We start from the raw sequence: 20053 nt of genomic DNA, 5'->3' as shown, positions 1-20053 counted from the left end.
TCTGTTTTCAGATGCGCATGCGGGGGTGCTGGTGTGGATGTTTATTTGTCTTTCCTGGTGACACAGGCTGTTATCAGTCACTCGATTTTTGAGACCTGGAGGAATCGCCTGCAGCCTTCCGCCAGTGATCGTAATCCAATAAAACATCACCTGCAAATGATCGTTGGTCTCCCTGTTACAACAAGACAACTGGATTAAAGGTGTTAAAAGCTTAATCTGTTAAAAGACCATTTGATCATCTCACCACGCAGAAACAAAGGTGTATAATACCGATGACATTTTATAGCTAGTAGGATGTCATGTTTAAGGAGCTCTGTGGAAACATCTTGGAGCTGGAGGCTGTTGCAAACTGCTTGTTGGCATTAGAGGATGTTTGCATGTTTAGTCTGAGGAACCACAAACCCTGCGGGGAGAAATTGCCATGCGGGACCCTGAAAATTTCCTTGACCCTTGACCTCTCAGAGGGGCTCTCAAAACATGGACACTCAAGAATTTGTCCTTAAAAAAAGGGGGGGAAAAGATGAGCCATAAAGTTTAAAGAAAGAAGAAGTGATGAGGGGAAGGCGACGCAGTGGAGGGGAAGAGGGAGAAGAACACAGGAAGGCAGAGTGTGGTCTTCAGGAGGCGTGAAAGATAATAAAGAAAGGCTTAAGAGGTTTTAAAAGCTGCTGGTGGATAACAGCAGGACAAATGAGAGATCCTTTCTAACAGCAGCACTTGACTGAGCCCAGCTGCGTCAACAACAGCCACGGGAAATTGGACTACCTGGATTCAAGAGGGGCTTGTTTTTTTTCCACAAGTGTTAAAATACCTTGTGGTTACAGAAAAATGTTGATTATTGTGGTGTTTATTACACTGTTAATGGGGACTCGCAGCGATCCAGAGGGAGATGTATTCATGGGAAAAACAAAACCAAAAGTCCTTCGTACATCATCCTTATCTGGTTTCACAGAAATGCGGTGGGGAGGGGGGGGGGGGGATCCAGGGATGTGCCAGAGAAGCCATATTTAGGTGAAGCAATCATGTTTTAGAATGACTATTGCGCTTTTAATGAATGAACGGTTCCAACTGGAGGTGCCTTTTCAGTAAACAAAAGGACATTTTGACAGATTTAAAACAAAAATGAGAATAACTGCCCCAAATTACTTAATTGCTGTTAATTGGAAAGCAAACATTTGGGCTCTTGGTTTGGAGTTAGCATGATTTTGTTGACCCTTTTGGCGCTCAAACATGTAACTTTTCATTCTACCTTTAAAAAAACTAAATGTTTTCTTCATCTGCCACAGGAATATCGGAACATTGGACATGTCTGGGCTTCTTTTTCCTTTCAGGATCTTTTTTTTTTTTTTTCTAAATTCCATCAAGCTGCTCAGTGTTTCTCTTTGATGGAGGAAGCTTTGGCTGCAACCAGCTTGAGACACAACGACACACAACTGCCCCATCTATCATTGCAAACTACTACAGTTTTCCCTCGTTATCTGACAAACAGGACGAGGCGAGCGTAGTTCGATCACACTGAACACAAACACGAAATATGTGCATCTGCGTTTCATTTCATAGGGAGCCAAAAAGGTGTCGGCTTCGCTAGAAGCTTCTGCAGCCAAACAACAGATGTTAGTGATGTTAAAGCAGCTGTTTTTTTCTTCTCTTTTTGCCGGTAATTGTCAGTCAAACACAGTTCCATGTGAAGGAATGATGAGCAGATGAGACCTCACACAGTCACGGTCCAACAGGCAGAGAAGAAGAAAGATTCCTGATTTTCCTGTGGAGGAACTTTCTGTTTCCTTCTGCAGAGAGAGACTCTAAAGAGAGATTTCTAAATTTTGTGACTGCTTTTAAATTAGTCCCAGAAAAGAAAGGAGATGAATTGAGTTCTCTTTTTCTTCACCACAATGCTTCATTTTTGTTGGCAGAACCTCTGACATCAGTGCAGCTTTTTTTTAGATCCTTAACCAAAAGAATATGTTGAAAGAATTAATATTCTTTGGATTTTATAGCTGCAGGCTGCACGATTTCTTGTATTACACCTGTAAACAATTTAAACCTGCAAGCAGGTTAATAACTAGTGGTGTTTTAATGCATTTAATCTATTTCTAATGTTCATCCCTATAAACCAAAAAGTACTAATTTTGTAGGATGTAACAGAAATACAGTTGCAATTGTCTCTCGAGCTCTCTTTGTTTGGCTCTTGAACTTGGACCCTCAGTTTTCCCTTTGGGGAAATCAGGAAATAATCCAAATGTTTTTATAGAAATATGTCAATGCTGCAAAATAAAGATGCCAGGAACAATTCCACTTCCAAAACACACATTATTGGAACTGTAGCAATTGCCCCACTAAAATCACCATTTCTGTTTCTGCTGCAGGACAACGTCTAGCATCCTTCTTGTGCTCTCATCTGTCCTGTTTATCTTTGCGCTGTGTGTCAATTTCCTCAACTTAGAGTTCTTTGGAAAGTCCTTTTTGAACAGAACCCATGTGGCAAAATGACAAGAACTGCATCATTAGCTGAGATCGTGACCCCTCTCAGGGTATCGCAGGGAAAGGCAAAACACTCTCTGGGCCATAAAAATGTCCTGACACAGGAAACTGAATAACCTATGCTGAAAGGTGACAATAAAAACGCCACAAAGTTGAACCTTTGCCGCTAAACTTAGACTCAAATAGTTTTAGAGTCAGGATGCCTGACACTGGAAAGTTCAGTGCTCGATTAAATGGGATTAAAGCAAACCGAGGGAGAGAAAAGTATTTGAGAACCTCAAGAGGGGCAGTGATAATGATGTGATGATGATGATGATGATGATGATGATGATGATGATGATGATGATGATGATGAAGAAGAAGCTGCTGGCCTCTGTTTCTTTTCAAGATGAAACTGCTGTACACAGTATACATACAATTATCAATGGGACAAATAATTCACCATTTAGGTGGACAATGAAGAGGAGGGCACGACTGCCCTGCTGTAGCGCTGGTGTGTGTGTGTGTGTGTGTGTGTGTCTTGTGACCCACCCGTGGACTGAAATCATCACTGCCAGGCAGACTTAGAGCTGAACATCCTCAATGTCAAACAGCCATAAAGATAAAAGTAGTTTCAACTGGCAGGAAAAGCCGACTAAGCTACACATTCTCCTTCTTTAATTAATGGCTCTAAGTGTGGTGGAGTCAGGAAGGAAGGACAGTTGTGGGCAATGGGAGGAAGGGGAACATCATTGGCAGCAGGGAACAGTACTTTCCATGCAAGGATCCTGTGTTTGTACTTGAGCTGGAGCGGCACAGGATGCCTTGGGAAGAAACTGTTTGCACATAGACACAATGAGATGGAGAAGAAAAACGACATTTATGATGATGGTTTATTCCCTTTCCTGCTCCAAACGTCCCCCGATGACCTGTAATGCACAGAAAACATTCATTTATCCACACAGATACGACTCTTCTGCTGATTCTTTGGCTCACAAATGACATCAGATTGGGTTGCACAGCACCTAATAGAATCTTGGCTCTCATGTGGGGCATTTTGGTCTCTTCCAAGCCTGTTCTCTCTTTCAAAATGCTCTTTCTTGAATATATCATACACGCATAAATATGCTGAGCTCTGGCAGTAGATGAGCGGCCTCAAATTCTATCAGTAAGAGTCACATGATGGTCAAACCCTCATTTCCTCATAACCTGACTGACCTAATGTGTGTTCATTAGTTATGGATGGGATGTAAACCAAGACTAGACTGGCTGGATAGCAGAACATGCTGCCAAAGAGTCGATCTAAAAAAAAAACACGATGACGTCCAGAATGCTCATTATCTACTCAAATAACTCAACAGGGATTTGATGCAGAAAGAAGGGATTTGCTGAGGCACTTCATATATTTCTCCCAATGCATCGGATTGTTTTACATGATATGTGTGCAGCATTAAACTCTCTCTATCCATTGAATAGATCTGATGAACTCATTCATCATTTCTGTTTTTCTGCAGATTCCTGGTAGGTTTGTTCCAATGGATTTTGCAACCGAGGGTGTCTGAAAGGGTTCGCTTGAAATGTTCGCTGCACCGTAGCTTGAGCGGACAACTGAAATAGTAATCCACCACTGGAACCAGTCAGGCCTCGTTGTTATTGTCCACTGCTACGTGGCGCTAACCATCACGCCGAGGGAGGACAGGAGCCACTCCAAACACAGAGTAAGAGTGGCTGACCAGCAAAGCTAATAAAGCTGTTGGCTAATTTATGACTTCCAGGGCTGATGAAGGTCTGGTCCAAGAAGGGGGCCATGAATGGGCAACATGCCTGTTCTCAATGTGTGGTGATCATTCCCAAACAAGCAGGATCTGCCCCCGCTGCCAGCAGTCTAAGCACCTTCCACACCCCTGGAGGAAAGTTATAACACAGTGAGGACTGAGGACTTTCATCTGAAAATTCTATTATTAGCTAAACATCCATTTACTTTAAAATACACTTATTCCTAATCAGAGTCACAGGAGGCTGGAGATTGTCCTAGTAGTGGTTCCCTCACCTCTAAGACTGTCAGCCTGGGTGCAGAGGGAAAACCAGAGCACCAAGAGGAAACCTCCGCGGACACGGGTAGAACATGCAAACTCTGAGCTGGCTACGCTAACTGCTACATCACCATAGTAAAAGAATAATTCCTTTAAACCTAAGTGAGCATGACACCAGGCATTCTTTCAGTCCAAAACTTGCTGGTGAGCCTGTCTTTTCTTCATGGACAGTCCATAAAAGACATTTCCAGACAGATGCTGTTTTCTGATGAAGCACAGTGGATTGATTTTCCTGTCCAGATGCAGGTGCATCTCCTGCTAATATACGGCAATTTATTGCTAAACATATGGACGCATTTTAAAAAACACATCTGCTATTAGATAGATCAGTGTCTTCTTTAGGTGGAGAGTAGTTGATGAGATTTGATCTCAAGAAACCCTTTGAAAAATGATTAAATGCTGCAGTGTTGGGTTACGTCCCTTTCCCAGAGCATCGAGAGGATTTCTCGACACACTAACAGGAAGTGTGTTTTGAACTTGGAGCTTGAGTTAACCTTTGGCACCCAGCTCTGCCTGACCTTCTAATGCTTTTGACTTTGACCATTGTGTTCCAACCTTTGAGAGGTACGGAGAATTAATCACAATCAAATCAGCCGCTGTCGGGAAATGCGTCCAAACCAATCTGTTTTAAATAGCGCTTTATCTCACGCGATTGTTTTAATATCTCCCGATGTTATCTGAGAGACTTCTATGTGCTGGAAGTGGGTTCAGCACATCACCTCTACTGAATCCCGTTGCTGAGTGCATTAGCACTGAGGTTTACTCTTATTATGCCTATGTAGATAATTGCTTAGTGGGCAAACTCCCCAGTGTGCCGGGTCCACCGTTTACCGTTGTGTGTGTTCAGCACTTCAGTGCTGGCGACACACATGTTTCCTATTAGAGAACAAACATAACAAACATAGACCTGTTTGAAAGCGCTCCGTGGATGTAAAATATGCAGCTATCAAGACTAGTTAGCTCCACCAGGGTTTTAGCACAGAGACACGTGAAGAATCTGAATGCTTGTATTGGCAGAGGTGCAAATTCACCGTTCAGAATCAAACAGATTGGCCATTAGCACTATTTAGACTGGGAACCAGTTAATTTAATTTCTGCTTTGCGCTCCAGTTCCTATTTGAGGATAACAGCCAAGGTCACTGTCACGTTGACTTCTGGACCCTGCCTGAGGTTTTTACACAGGACGCTCGTCCAGAATAAATCCATCAGCAGCTTGGCAGCGGCGCATGTAATGATGCAGTAACAGTTTGTGAAACAACACTGGAAAACGAGCCTCGCGAGCCCGACTTAGGATGTAAAGTCATCATTGTAGCCACATCTGTTGCTCTGCTTCTCCCTACTTGTGTCAGCATGTTTTTTGGACCATTGTGGTCAACACTTATCACCGGTCGGAGCCTCTAAGCCACAGCACAACTTTTATCGTAGCCAAGCAGGCAAAAATAAACACTAACTGCTTTTAAACGTGTCACTCTAACGCAGAGGCCTGAATCTGAATGTTTCTGGTGACTTGTTACTGAGATATGATGTAATGTGCAACCTCCAACCATAAGTAAACAGACATTAGAATGTGCTCAGGCTCTCCAATAAACACACACTTGCTGCTGAGTGAAATCATAAGCGGATGGATCATGTATCAGCCCTCTGATGCAGCAGAATCAGAACCCGGAGCACCACTTTAATGACTATCAGACACACACTCACAGATGTGTAGGACCTGTGACAGGCAAACACATGGGAGGTATTAGCGACCCCAATATGACCACACACATGCAAAATAAGAAACGTCTAGCTTAAGAGCAATCAGATAAGACATGATGACGCTTCACTCATGTTGGCTGAAGAATATATTTGATCATATGATTTGCTGGAGTGTCCTTAAAATATTGCTTTTTCTGTCTTGTTCTCCTTCAGTCACAGTTTTACGTCGCACTTTTTTATAACTATCTATATGATTTGTCTTCCTCAGAACGAAAACGGCGCCTTTTCACTTGTGAAACACGCAAGGTGACACAAAATGAACTTCAGAAGAGGAATTTTGTCACGTTCAGGGTAGGAAAACTATCAGGTCCGTGACAGATGACAGCTATGACTCATAAATGCACCAGAGAACCTATAGAACATAAACATAAAGGAATTTTTAAATCTCAAATTCTGGTGAGAAATATTTTATCCTTCAGATGTTCATCAGGAGCATCACACGTGCAAACACACATCATTCTAAACACATCATTAAACTTCTGCCTTCTGTCAAAATACAAAGCGGCACAGGGCAACAATGTTATCCCCCATACCATCTGAGATTTGCACTTTACCCTCCATTATGCTATAAATCTTGTTACTCCTTGCAAGTTAAGAGACAGGGTTCATGCCGTTCACTCAGCGAAGCCTATACATAAGGTCAGGACGGACCGTTTGCATTTCATCAAATCTCTCTTAAATCCTGCAGCTTTATGTTTAAAATAATTCTGGTCATACACTCCATCAACAATTTCTACTCCTCTGTGTGATAAACTTTTCTACTATTAAAATAAACTAGAGTTGGAGGACGATGTGGAACAGGGATGACATTCTTCTTTCCAACTGAACCTTACAGTCACAACATTTGTGTGTGGCATTCTTTTCTCCTCCACAGCCAATTTATCAGCAGTTCTATGCTTTGTTTGGCATAACTTGATGTATGCTTCACATTTACCCATGCAAAAATGAAAGAAAAAAAAAGCAATGGCAAATGTAATAGAAATATAAAGGCTTTCGTCTCACTGTCACAGTTTTTGTTTTTTCTTTAAAATAAATCCATTTCAGTTCATCTCTGGAAAGGCTCCAACGAAAATGAACCTACATTTATAAATAAATTCAATAAAACAGACAAGTGTCTCCAGCTTCCTTCACTTTTTGAGCTCAGCATGACACCAATATCTATCCCCATATAGATATGTTTGCTTACACAAATAACACTGCTTAGAAAGATTGGTAGCCTTTGCTCAGGCACTATACAGAGTGGATAAGCTGATATTTTAATTAAGGCTTTCATTTATTGTTGCAAGCCAGTTAAAATAAACTTATATAAAATGCTAGTCTTTGGCACTGCTCTCAATTTTTACATCAATGAACAGCGGGCTATGAAAACGTTTACTTTTCAAATTACTGCAAGCATTAAAAACAATACAATATCATAAAGGAATTTGTATACCCAAACATTTGACTTATACGACAATATCCGGCCAATTAATTTGGCTTGCTGAGTTTAACTCCATAGTGAAAGATCTTAATGTTATAAAGTGGTTTCATGTCGCCATCTAGAGGGCAAAAGGTGTGGTGACACTGTACCAGCAGGGGGCGCTGTCTGGCAAGTTAATCACTGACCCGGCACCGGAAGTCCAAACATAAGAACGGTCGTAAAATGACATAACAGGCTACCGACTACACGTCTTGTGAGTACTTTCTTTCACTCTACCTACATTCCTCAATTATATTAGTCATTACAATTTTTTTCTAAAACCTGATGTACAAATCGGTATTTGTGATCAAAAGGTTTTCGCTGCAACTAATATTTGCCTAATATTAGCTTAGCTGACTACCCTAGCCACGTAAACAATGCATGCGGCATGAGAATGGATTGAATTAATCTACTATCTTTGTGTGTATTTCAATGGGTGGTGATGATTTATTGCCCTCAGTTGTTTATAACAGATGTACACATTTTTCTCTTTTACATTGTTTTCGTTTACATAAATGATGTTACCTTTAAATACACTGGTCTTTATTACTGGACAATTGAACCTTATCGCATTACTTGTCACCGTCATATAAATACGATTCTCTTTTAACTAACTTTGCAGCTGCAGTTACATCACGATGCCTGTGGAAAGGTCAGAGGACCAGGGATCCCCCTCTCTCTCCAGTCCTGCCAGTGCTGCCCTGACACCGGGAGGGTTCGATGAGGATGGAGCCACAGGCGGCTCAGCAAATAGTTCTTTCTCCAAAGACTGTCAGAGCTTCGAGGCTACAGCAGTCTATCCTGGCAATGCTGGACCTGAGGAGGGAACTAGTGGTGAGCTTTGAAATAAAGTTACTACAAAAGACAGACAAGGAATTACTGAAATCCTGAAAACGAATCACCAATTATGATCTTGTGGCACAGGTGGTAAGAAGTGCGGAGCCATGGTGCAGATCAACCGACAACGTATCCAGGCAGCATCTGCCAGCTCGGGTGCCGAGGAACTTCAGGGTCTTGGCGTGGCTGTATATGACCAGGATGTCCTGGAACAAGGAGTCATGCAGCAAGTGGACGAGGCGATCCATGAGGCCAATGAGGCCGCTGCTAAAGCTGAGGCCGAGAAGGAATATCACTCAGTTCTTGATGACATAAGGTAAAAGGGCCATTAATGCCACATGACAAAGGTAGATTTACTGTACAGAGTTTCCTTATATGTTTGTGATTATTGTATTTCTACAGGTCTGTGACAACATCTCTGAAACATATCAATAAGATCATTGAGCAGATGACACCGTTTGCCGCCTCCAGTAAAGATATCAGTAGGAAGATTGAGTCTGTCAAACGACAGAAAGAAAATAAGGTAAAAATCACAAACGCAACAGCTGAACATTTAACTGGATGTTGATTGCCATTACAAACGCGTGTCATATTCAGGAGAAACAACTGAAAAAAGTAAGAGCCAAACAGAAGCGGTTACAGGCTATTCTGGGAGGAGAGGACATCCAGAGAGTGGAAGCTGAACTCTTAGCAGAGGATGAGGATGGTGAGGAAGTCACAGCTTGTTATTCACAGACCCTTACGGTTAATATATTTATGGTCATTTTAACTGTAGACCCGTATATAAAGCTTAATGATAACTATTGTTATTTATTTAAATGAAACTTGTGTTCCTTTGTTGTAACAATATATAGACAGAAATCAAAAATTGATATTACATTTGATTTTGTGTTAAACAAATAGAAATTATTTTTCTGGAAGTCATATTTTACAGTTAGCATATCTAAATCTCTCCTGAATTGGACGTATTGTTGCAGAACCAGGGCCTTCCACGCTGGGTAGCATGCTGATGCCCTCTCAAGAAACAGAATGGGAGAAGCTCATTAGGCTGGGGCAGATGACTCCCTTTGGAACACGGATCCCACAGAAGGAGGTAAAGAAGGAGCCTCGAAAAGTGATGCTTGCTGAAAACTCAGCCTTCGACCAGTACTTGGCCGACCAAGCAAAATTGGCCACTGAGAGGAAGCGAGTCCCCTTTCCAAAGAGGAAGCGCTCTGGACTGATGGACAAGGACTCCACTGGGAAGAACAGAAGACCTCAGTCCTCTCACAAAGACAAAAAAATGAGGAAGCGTATGCAAAAACTCCAGATAACGGCTCTGAAGGCCCACCCTAAGGCTCGTCCAAAGACTGAGCCACAGCAATTCAAGCCAAGGAAGAAACACTGTGAAGGAGAGGAGACAGAGAGCGAGGGATCAGAGTATCTGCCTAGCGATGAAGGTGTAGATCCCGATCAAGAGGCTCAGGAAGCCATAGAGGAGGGCTTTGGGCTGGATGATGATGATGGAGAATACAAACTGAAGCCATACAAGACAAAGACTGACGTGAAAGCAAGGAAGAAAGTTAAGAAAAAAGAGGAAAGTGAGGAAGAATACACTCCTGAGAGTTCGGATGAAGAGGAGGACCAGGACGACGACAAGGGAAAACTGAAAAAATACAAAGATGACGGAGATGTGGAATACTACAAACGGCGGATAAGGTACGCTGACCATGCACGACTACTGTTATTACTTAAAACCGACTTATTTTCAGTTTTTGTTATTGGAGGCGAAGCGAAGAAAAAACTTTCCGAATCCTTACATCCATGCCAGCAAATGATGTGTTGTGAAAAAACCAGAAGAATCTTTTAACCTTGCATCACATTTGCAGCGGCAGTGGTGCAAATGCGCCATTGTTATTCCCTTTAGTTAAAAAAAGCATTCAGTTTCTGCTGGCTCCATAGTGCAGGAGAGCTAATCCCAGATGAGATTGGCAGCTGTTTCTTGACTAAGCAAATTCGCTCCCTGCTCCTTTTCTCTCCCTCTCTTTGCTCTCTCACTGGCCTAATTGTCCTCTCGCACATGGTTTTACACACTCATGCACTCTAATGCTCAAATTAATGGAAGAGCAGCCCTAATGAGATTTCATATTTATAGCTGCCAAATAAATTGTGTTGGCACGTGTCCTTTTTCTAAACTGCCGTGATTGAATGTCAAATCAACAGCATAGGTGGTTGGTGAGGCTAGCATTAGCGATGATGCTATTAGGCAGGCGGTATTTGTAGTTGGGTGGGGTTGGGGGGGGGGGTGCAGAAAAGTGTAATTAACTGAACCAATGCTTAGTCTTGACTTAATTAGAGAGTGTGGTCTCCCAGGCCGGGCTAAAGGACCGGTTTCGTGGCAGGGTGACAGGACCAGGCCCAAATGAAGATGGATTCTTATCCTCTCCACCTCACACCTTTCTGGGGAACTCACACTACTAATTGTCTGTATCAATCTTCATTTGCTGCGCGACGACTGTGCCTCTAACTGCCCTCTCTCCTGCACCAGCACCATTAAAGCTCTTCTCCTTTACATTTCACTTTTCACTTTTTGCTTTAATTTTTTTTTTTTTTTTTTTTTTTGCACCTCTCGAGGGAAACTCGCAGCAAGACAACATGGGTTATTCATACCTGGGATGCAAATGAAATGCAAAAATGTGTGTAAACCGCTCTGTCTGTGCAGTTGCAAACCTCGTTGGGCTTGAAAACATTTGGCCAAACTTGTAGTGATGAAGATGCATCGTTACGTCACCTAACAGCTGCTGCGCCACGTTCCCATAGCAGCATTTAAACGCATCCTCAAAAGAGAAGTGATGAAGTTCAGAGGCTGTTGTAGCTCTGTGAGGTAGTTCTTGTCCAGCAACAGATATCTGACATCTGTCTGACATTTGTTACAGTGTTTACTCATCATTTCTATCCAGATGTAACAGTTTTTCCAAAAAAAATGTAATAATTGTTTCTAACCTAATTAAAACATAATTACATCTGAACACGTTTGTTCCGATCCTCTGACTAGGCGATGGAAGCGACAACGTCTTCGAGAAAGGGAGGAGAAGCGAGAAAGAGGGGAGGAGCTAACAGATGACAGCGATGAAGAATTTGATGAAGGGTTTAAAGTCCCTGGGTTCCTCTGGAAAAAGCTCTTTAAGTAAGTTCATTCTTAAGCACGTCCTTTGCTCGGGACCCTCTCATGGGAATTCAGCCGCCCGTATTTATTCATGGAGATATTTAAAACTTCTGCACATTTGTCCCCCTGTGGTCAGGTACCAGCAGACAGGTGTGCGCTGGTTGTGGGAACTCCACTGTCAGCAGGCAGGTGGCATCCTGGGAGATGAAATGGGACTGGGAAAAACCATTCAGGTCATCAGCTTTCTGGCTGGACTGAGCTACAGCAAACTGAGAACAAGGGGATCCAACTACAGGTACACACACACACACACAACAAACTGTGGCCAGAGACTGTGTGTCTGTATGGTATGAATATTTGATTAGGGGGATTTCTGCTTGAGAGTGTTCTTCTGAATTATTAAACATGTTTCAATTATCAGGCTCTTCACTTTTTTAGTGCAGACATCAGAGAACACATTGGCACTCTGGGTGTATAATTGAGTGTGTGTGTCTGTGTCTTAGCTATATTATTGTCATGGTGACTAAATTTTGGTGTCAAAATCTTGGCACAGAGCAGGTGTGGGACGAGTGCGCAGCCGAGGGAAATAGGATGCTGTGGCGGTGCATTTAGGAGGAAACGCTTCTCTCTGATGGTCAATACTCTGTCTGCTATAGATGCCCACAAATTGATTGTTTGCAAACTCAATTAGGGCTGAGTATCAATAGCTAACGTTTTTTGCCAATCCACTCTGTAGCGCGTCTGTCCAACTCCTCATAGAAGCGTTGAGGATGTAACCATGTGTTTGTGTTTTGTATTTTTTTTTTTCTAAGGTGCAAACTGAGGGAAGGAACTATGTTTTGGCTCACACATCCCACCCCGTCTTTTGGCTGCGTTGCTGTTTTATTAGCAGTTTGAAGTTTACGCGTCTCCCTTTGCAGGTACGCCGGTTTAGGCCCGACGATCATCGTGTGCCCGGCTACAGTCATGCACCAGTGGGTCAAGGAGTTTCACACCTGGTGGCCGCCCTTCAGAGTGGCTGTCCTGCATGAAACTGGTTCATTCACCAGTAATAAGGTAACCGTCTCACCGGGGGCTTTTTCCTGTGGGGGGCACTAGAGGTCTGTTTATGCAGCTTTTTGTCTTAACCTCTCCACCCATCGTTCACGCCATAGAAGATGCTCTATTGTGATGCTAACCCTAGGTGCTAATTAGAACTGCAATGTTAAAAAGGGCATTAGATCGACGTACGTATGTGGTTCTGTGTCTCCGTTGCAGAAAAAGCTGATTCCAGAGATTGCATCCTGTCATGGTATTCTAATAACTTCCTACTCAGCCGTGAGGATCATGCAGGACACCTTGCAAGGCTGGGATTGGCATTACGTAATACTGGATGAGGGTCACAAGATTAGGAATCCTAATGCTAGAGTCACAACAGCCTGTAAGCAGGTAGGATCGCATCCTTTCACTTATAGCAGTTATGTGAGAACAAGTTAAACCAAAAATGGTCATTCAGAACTTTAAAATGTTTTTCCTCTTTAGTTTCGCACTCCCCACCGGTTCATCCTCTCCGGATCGCCCATGCAGAACAACTTGAAAGAGCTGTGGTCTCTTTTTGACTTCGTATTTCCCGGCAAGTTAGGGACTCTGCCTGTTTTCATGGAGCAGTTTTCTGTGCCAATCACCATGGGAGGATACAGCAATGCTTCACCTGTACAGGTAAATGCGCAAATACTCAATCAAAAGTGGATCAGTTAGTCACATTCTCTATATATTTACTCTCAGATATTGGTTAATAATAAAAGACAAGACAAGATTAAAAATTAAAGACAAGAAAAGAATAAAGTGTAAATGAATAACTCCAAAGTTAATATAAAAACCCTGTAGTTAACAGTAGTATATGGGGTGGAGGGTGTTATTATATTGTCAGCGAGAGTCACAGTCAGACATGTTCACAGAGTTTCAAAAAGATAAATGGAACAAGACAGAAGCAGGACTACCGGAGCAACAGAACCATTAAGATAATGTGGGTCTATGCAAAGGAACTTCAGAGAATCCCTTGTGTGTGAGGAAGAGGGAGAGGCTAAAGTGGAGAGTCAGTGAGCTAAATTGTAGCCCTCTGTCATTAGCGTTCTGTCGTTAATAACCCACTGACTGTATGGATTTAATTATTTAAGCTTTCTATCGATGCTCCTTCCGCTGTCGATAATAAAAACCTTTACTAATTATTAATGTTATTAAATGGTCAGAGAGGACTAAGCTCTGCTGCCTTATCCTCCTTTAGACATTGTCAGAGTAGCACCACAAGCCCTCAGCTGAGGGTCACTTGGATATGCAGACATACCTTAAAACATATACAGGTGAGGTGAGGATTGCCAGATCTGTCATCATAATCTACAAAGTGCATTGGTCTGTCCATTTCCCCCCTCTCTGCAACTATTGTCCCCCATAATCCCAACATTTTATTACCCCCTCCAGCTTTGTGGAGTGTGTCTTTGATCTTTCAGTGAACCCCCGCTGAGTTGATGTTTAAAAAGCTAACGGGCGTTTAGCGCTGGCGCTGGACAAGATGTAGCATCACATTTGCAGCGGGGAGGGCCAGAGTGTTTCCAGTGGAGCTGGCCAGTATAAAGTGGTAGATGAAAGAGTGGAGCTTTGTCTCTCGAGACGAGCAACGATCAATGTTTAATGGCCTGGAGCGCTCCAAGGGACAGTCTCAGGGAGACAGGACATAAGATGAGCTTAACAATAATGTGGCCTCAGGAAACGTCCAGACTAATAGGTGTGAGGGTTGATATGGTTGTTGGAGACCCTGAACCGAATTTAGCATGTTTAAAGGGGCGTTTTGTCATTTTCCAGGTCCAGACGGCGTTTAAGTGTGCGTGTGTGCTGAGGGACACCATAAACCCTTACCTGCTCAGAAGAATGAAGGCAGATGTGAAGGCTAACCTCTCCTTACCTGACAAAAATGAACAGGTATTCAACATTTGACCCTGTTCCTGCTGCGTATCGAACCGTCTCTCCCCCCACCGTTTCTTAACTGGGGACGTGTTTATCTGATTGGGTGTGACTGCATGTGCCACGTCTAAGGACTTTTGATGAATGTGCGTGGCCTGTGTCAGGTGAAGCCAGCTAATAAAGTCCTGGTAAAGTAAAAGGGGCAGGTATTCATTACAGTGGCCGTTCCCTGGTCTGTCCTCACAGCTGATGCTGGTTGACTCCTCCGTCCTCTTCCGCTCATTAAATCAGTCCCCCAGGACAGCAGTGGCTCCAAAAACACAGTTTTACCACTAATTTCTCCTCTCACATTGGTGCACGTCATCAAAGGGCTTCAAACCGTGCTCATTACTCCCTTTTACAATGTTTGTGTGTTTGTAGGTTCTCTTTTGCAAATTAACAGAAGAACAACGGCAGGTGTATCAGAGCTTCTTAGATTCCAAAGAGGTGTACCAGATTCTAAATGGAGATATGCAGGTAGGTCTAATTTTAGCTGCTATAAAGTGCCATGTGTGTATCTCTAAAGTTGGGCTTTTACATTTACCTATCCTTGTGAGGACAAACAGGGTTAAGACTTCCAGGAACAAATGTTCCCTATACATTATTTAACTTGCTAAGTTGTTCATATCGGTTAATCTCTTATGCTTACAGGCGTTTATATCTTCTTGTGCAGCATAAAGAAAATTGATGCAACTTCAACCTTGACGTTGCATCGCTTGGTTTCACGTTTGCAGTATAAATTTGTTAAACCTGATTTTATCCTTTAAGAAGCCTCCTTTAAAGAAGCCGCCCAGTTGGTTTTCTCATATTAGCCAGATCCTGTAGAGACTCGACCATTTATTACCACTGACCAAATGGACGCGTTTGGAGGCCACAACGCGTGCACACACACACACACACACACACACACACAGTGGTCACTCTCAGTCCATTAAACACCATTACTAATGCAGAGACCATTGGGCCTTCATCACCACAGCCTTTAATGTCCGTAAATAAATTATGTAACTAATTCCTGTAGACTAAAGTAAATGCGTTTATTTGTTTAAAGGTGCAACACTGTAAAAACGTCCCAACTTCACATTCTAGTTTTGCCACCCGCTGAGGTGTATGGTCACGGTTGTTTCTCCCGCTTGCTCAGGTTTTCTCAGGTTTGATAGCCCTGCGCAAGATCTGCAACCACCCGGACCTTTTTTCAGGTGGCCCGCGGTTACTGAGAGGAATCCCAGAGGACCAGCTCACCGAAGAGGAACACTTTGGGTTTTGGAAACGCTCGGGAAAGCTGATAGTGGTGGAGTCTCTGCTGCGGCTGTGGTTCAGACAGGGCCAGCGAGTTCTGCTCTTCACTCAGTCTAGACAGGTCTGCAACCCGTCCTTCCCTCTGATCCGTCTTTGTTTTTGCAGTGATGTGTTTTTGTTTGAAAATGTTGTCGCGCAGCGTTGTTATGCTGTGTGTGTGTGTGTGTGTGTGTGAGGCCCCAGCTGTTGCAGTCAATACCAATGAGATTATACCTCAGAGGAAACCTAAGACCCTCCTTGTTGGTATCTCTGTCCATGTAATATTAATCTGCTCTAATCCTTTTAGCAATAATCCAAACCTCAGACTTTCTCTTCCTCTGTTGCATTCACTGTCTTGCTTCTCTCACAGTCTCCGCTTTTTTAAAAATCTGTGCAGATGTTGAACATCTTGGAGGTTTTTGTAAGAGAAAATAAGTACTCGTACGTGAAAATGGACGGCACTACTCCAATTTCCTCCCGACAGCCGCTCATAGCCTGCTACAACGAGGTAAGGATTAACCATCCCTAATGGCTCTGAGTGTTTCCCTGGAAAATCCTGTCCTGGGGGAGCAAATATTTCAGTGTACCTCACTAACCCCGAGGTGGGAACACTAATTGGACACAATCTGTTGTTCCTACTGGTGGGACCATATTGTCTCTGTCAGATTGCGTGACATAAAAACGAATAAATTAACCAGATCTTGCGACCTTAAATGCGAGATTAAAGTGTTAATTTCTCATAAGTAATGTGTTCCAATTTAGATTTTTTTATGGCAGTTTGAAAGAACTACTTTTCTCCTGCACCATTTAGACCAAAGTGTTTGATTATCTTCAGTTAAGGGAAATTAAATAGATGGAAAACTACATTTATTCCTCTACATAATTGATATCATATTAAATTTAGTTAAGGGTTCTCAGAAGTATTGTGGGAATCATACCAGACATGATGATGATGTGGAGGGGTAGACTGAACCAATTCTCATTATTGAGTAACATCTGTTCATTTTTTATAGGACAAATCCATTTTTATCTTCCTGTTGACCACTAAAGTCGGGGGTCTTGGCGTTAATCTGACTGGAGCCAACAGAGTAATAATCTACGACCCCGACTGGAACCCCAGCACCGACACACAGGTTAGACAGATGCCACAACCGCCGTTATTTATGCGACACAATTTATTCTTTTGCGTCTGTTTCCAGGCACGAGAGCGCGCGTGGAGGATCGGTCAGAAACAGCAAGTGACCATCTACAGATTACTGACTGCTGGGACCATTGAGGAGAAAATCTACCACAGGTCAGGTCGTGACCCCCAGTGGTCCGTGCATGTGATCCTGAGAGAATAGACCAGAGTTCTATTAAACGTGAACAGGCTTGTGCTTTATGTCATGCATGTGTTACTTTTCTGACTCTGCGTGTTCATGAATGTTAGTAACGACATGAATAATTGCTCAAATAATTGCAGTAATAACTACTACGCTATCCTAGTTCCCAGTAATTGAAAAGCTTTCCTGCATTATTAAATGGCCAATTTAGGACTGCCAAACTATCGCTCTGTTCCGTTTGGCTCTGTAAAGTGCTGTAAAAACCATCGAAAGAACGGCTGGGAGTCTATTTTTAGTCTCTGCAACTCATTTTCTCATTCTTCTGCTAAATTACCCGTTCTTGTTGTTGGCACTGTGTCATGTCTTTAATTGTGTTTTATATGTCACCTATCAGGCAAATCTTCAAACAGTTCCTGACCAACCGCGTTCTGAAGGATCCCAAACAGCGACGCTTCTTTAAGTCTAATGACATCTATGAATTGTTCACCTTGTCTGCCCCTGATGGGGCTCAGGGAACAGAGACCAGCGCCATATTCGCAGGTGTCTGAGGAGTTTGATGAATTCGTTCGATAAATCCGCTCGCAGTTTTTGACATTTGGTTTCGACACAGGCACGGGCTCCGATGTCAGGTTACCCAAGAAAGCAGAGAGGCCTAGGTCATCGCAGGCCGCCAACCTCAGCAACCAGCAACACAAGCACTCCTTAAACCCTCATGAAACTGGAAGAGACAGCGGACACTCCTCAACAAATACACCTGCAGTAAGACATGGAAACATCTCCGATCTCCACGAGACCTCTCAGGCCAGCACAGACGTCCTGACCCACAGTTGGGGCGTGGACCAAAATGCCGCCGATAAGCTGCAAATGGCACAAAATTACTTTAAAACCTCAAGCTCTGCGCTGACGAGCCCGCAGAAACGCAGGGAAAAACGAAAGCACTGCGACAAAACTGACTCCAACAAACACAAGAAACGCAAACGCAGCCACGATGCCCGTTTCGAGGGCCAGCGCATCCCGCACTTGGTGAAGAAACGGACCCATAAGAAAGAAGATCCTGAGGCAGAGGGTCCAAAGAAATCAGACGATTACGTCTTGGCGAAACTCTTCAAGAAATCCGGTAGGTTTGGTTTGCACAGGCTGGTTTAGCAAGTCCGATGTTGCCGTTTTCTTAAGAAACTTGTGCGTCGTGGTGTTCAGGTATCCACAGTGTGATGCAGCACGACACCATCATGGAGTCGTCCAACCCCGACTTTGTTCTTGTGGAGGCTGAAGCCAACAGGGTCGCTAACGACGCCTTGAAAGCTCTTAAAATATCCCGCCGGCAGTGCAGGCTGCCCAGTGCCAGGACCTCTCCTCCACCTGCCAGGTACACACACCGCCTCTCTCCGTCCAGCACCGCTTCGCTGATTCAGATCTAAACTTTGGATTGTTTCGTCTCAGAAAACGGTTCGGGCAAAAGAAGAACACTCTCCTGGCTGCGCCTTCGGTTCGGAGTGCGGCCATGTCAAGCAAATGCAAGGTAATGTCTGGGTCACATGTGTGTTCTGCTTCTTTGATGATGCCAGGTGGTACAGCTTTATGCTTTCTTCAGGATTCTGCAGTGGTAAAGAAATCCTTGTCAACAAAGCCTGGTTCAAGAGGTCATTTCAGCGGGGAGGGGCTGGAGGGGGAGTCAGAGGTTGCTGAGATCTCCTCCTCCACCCTGCTGGCCAAGATGAGAGCCCGCAATTACCTCAGCCTGCCCCCCAGCCAAAGAGATGAAGCAGAGGAAGAGGAGGAGCGCTCTTCAGCCGTGAGGAGCGGCTCCCCCCCGGCTCCCCACACCGACCACGATGAACTTTTGGCCGATTTACGCAACTTCGTAGCCTTCCAGGCCGGTGTGGACGGTCAGGCCACCACCCAGGAAGTGCTGGAGTATTTCAAACCAAGACTGAGCCAACAGCAGGCGCCCGTCTTCAGAGAGCTGCTGAGGAGCATCTGCGACTTCCGCAGGACCTCGGGGCAGGAGGGCATCTGGAGGCTGAAGGAGCACTTCCGTTAATCTCTCTCCGCGTGTCCGTATACTTGATTTCTACGATGTGTTTAGCAGAATTAATACTGACCATTTAATCAGTCGTCCAACTGATTATTTCACGTCATCAGTTTACTGTTTAAGGATCAAGAGGCCGTCGTTCTGATTTTCCGTTGCATCTCAAAGATCTTAAAACCGTTTGAATTGAAATCACTTATATAATATTTCAGTTCGAATATGTCCTGTTTTCTTGTACTCCATATTTACTTGAAGTGTTCTAATTTAATACCACATGCAGGTGCTTCTAAAGATAAATACCACAACATCGTTACCATTTTCTAAGTCCGTTTTTTGTTTTGGTTTGTTTTAAGGTGCAATTTCTCTTCAAATGGTTTTTTATATTGTCTACCTCGTCATTAAGTGTTTTTATATGTTGTATAAATTAAAAGAGCTGATGTCATATTTGAAATGTAGTCCCATCCAATTGGTGAATAAACATAAATAGGAAGATGTGCTGTCTTTAATGAATTAAACAAAAGGATGCCTCAGTCCAGCGTTCTAATTTCAGGTGTGGATCCCTGCAGAAATCCAAACACCGGATCAAATCTGAGACGCTCTGGTCTTCTTAAAGTGTTTCTCACTAAGGGAGACGAGGGTGCGCTTCCATTTGGGGTTTTGAGCAGCCATCAGAAGAGGGAGGCGCGGACGCGAAGC

At 43.5% G+C, this 20053-nt stretch overlaps 1 protein-coding gene across 1 annotated transcript; it reads left to right on the top strand.

Moving 5' to 3' along the window:
- Window positions 1–7918: 7918 nt before the first annotated feature.
- Window positions 7919–19847, top strand: ercc6 (excision repair cross-complementation group 6). Its single transcript, XM_003964143.3, has 22 exons — window positions 7919–7984; window positions 8393–8604; window positions 8695–8923; window positions 9010–9130; window positions 9205–9313; window positions 9585–10305; window positions 11642–11773; window positions 11889–12047; window positions 12673–12808; window positions 13010–13180; window positions 13274–13450; window positions 14591–14707; window positions 15110–15205; window positions 15870–16088; window positions 16404–16514; window positions 17020–17139; window positions 17206–17300; window positions 17723–17868; window positions 17939–18445; window positions 18526–18694; window positions 18769–18847; window positions 18920–19847. Exons 2-22 carry the CDS (start codon window positions 8409–8411, stop codon window positions 19367–19369), a joined length of 4260 nt encoding a protein of 1419 aa, XP_003964192.2. The 5' UTR covers window positions 7919–7984; window positions 8393–8408; the 3' UTR covers window positions 19370–19847.
- Window positions 19848–20053: the final 206 nt, after the last annotated feature.

The sequence above is a fragment of the Takifugu rubripes genome, chromosome 4 (assembly GCF_901000725.2).
Source record: "Takifugu rubripes chromosome 4, fTakRub1.2, whole genome shotgun sequence".
NCBI classification, from domain to species: domain Eukaryota; kingdom Metazoa; phylum Chordata; class Actinopteri; order Tetraodontiformes; family Tetraodontidae; genus Takifugu; species Takifugu rubripes.
Note: the sequence above shows the minus strand (reverse complement) of the source record. Positions and strands in the feature narration are given on the sequence as shown.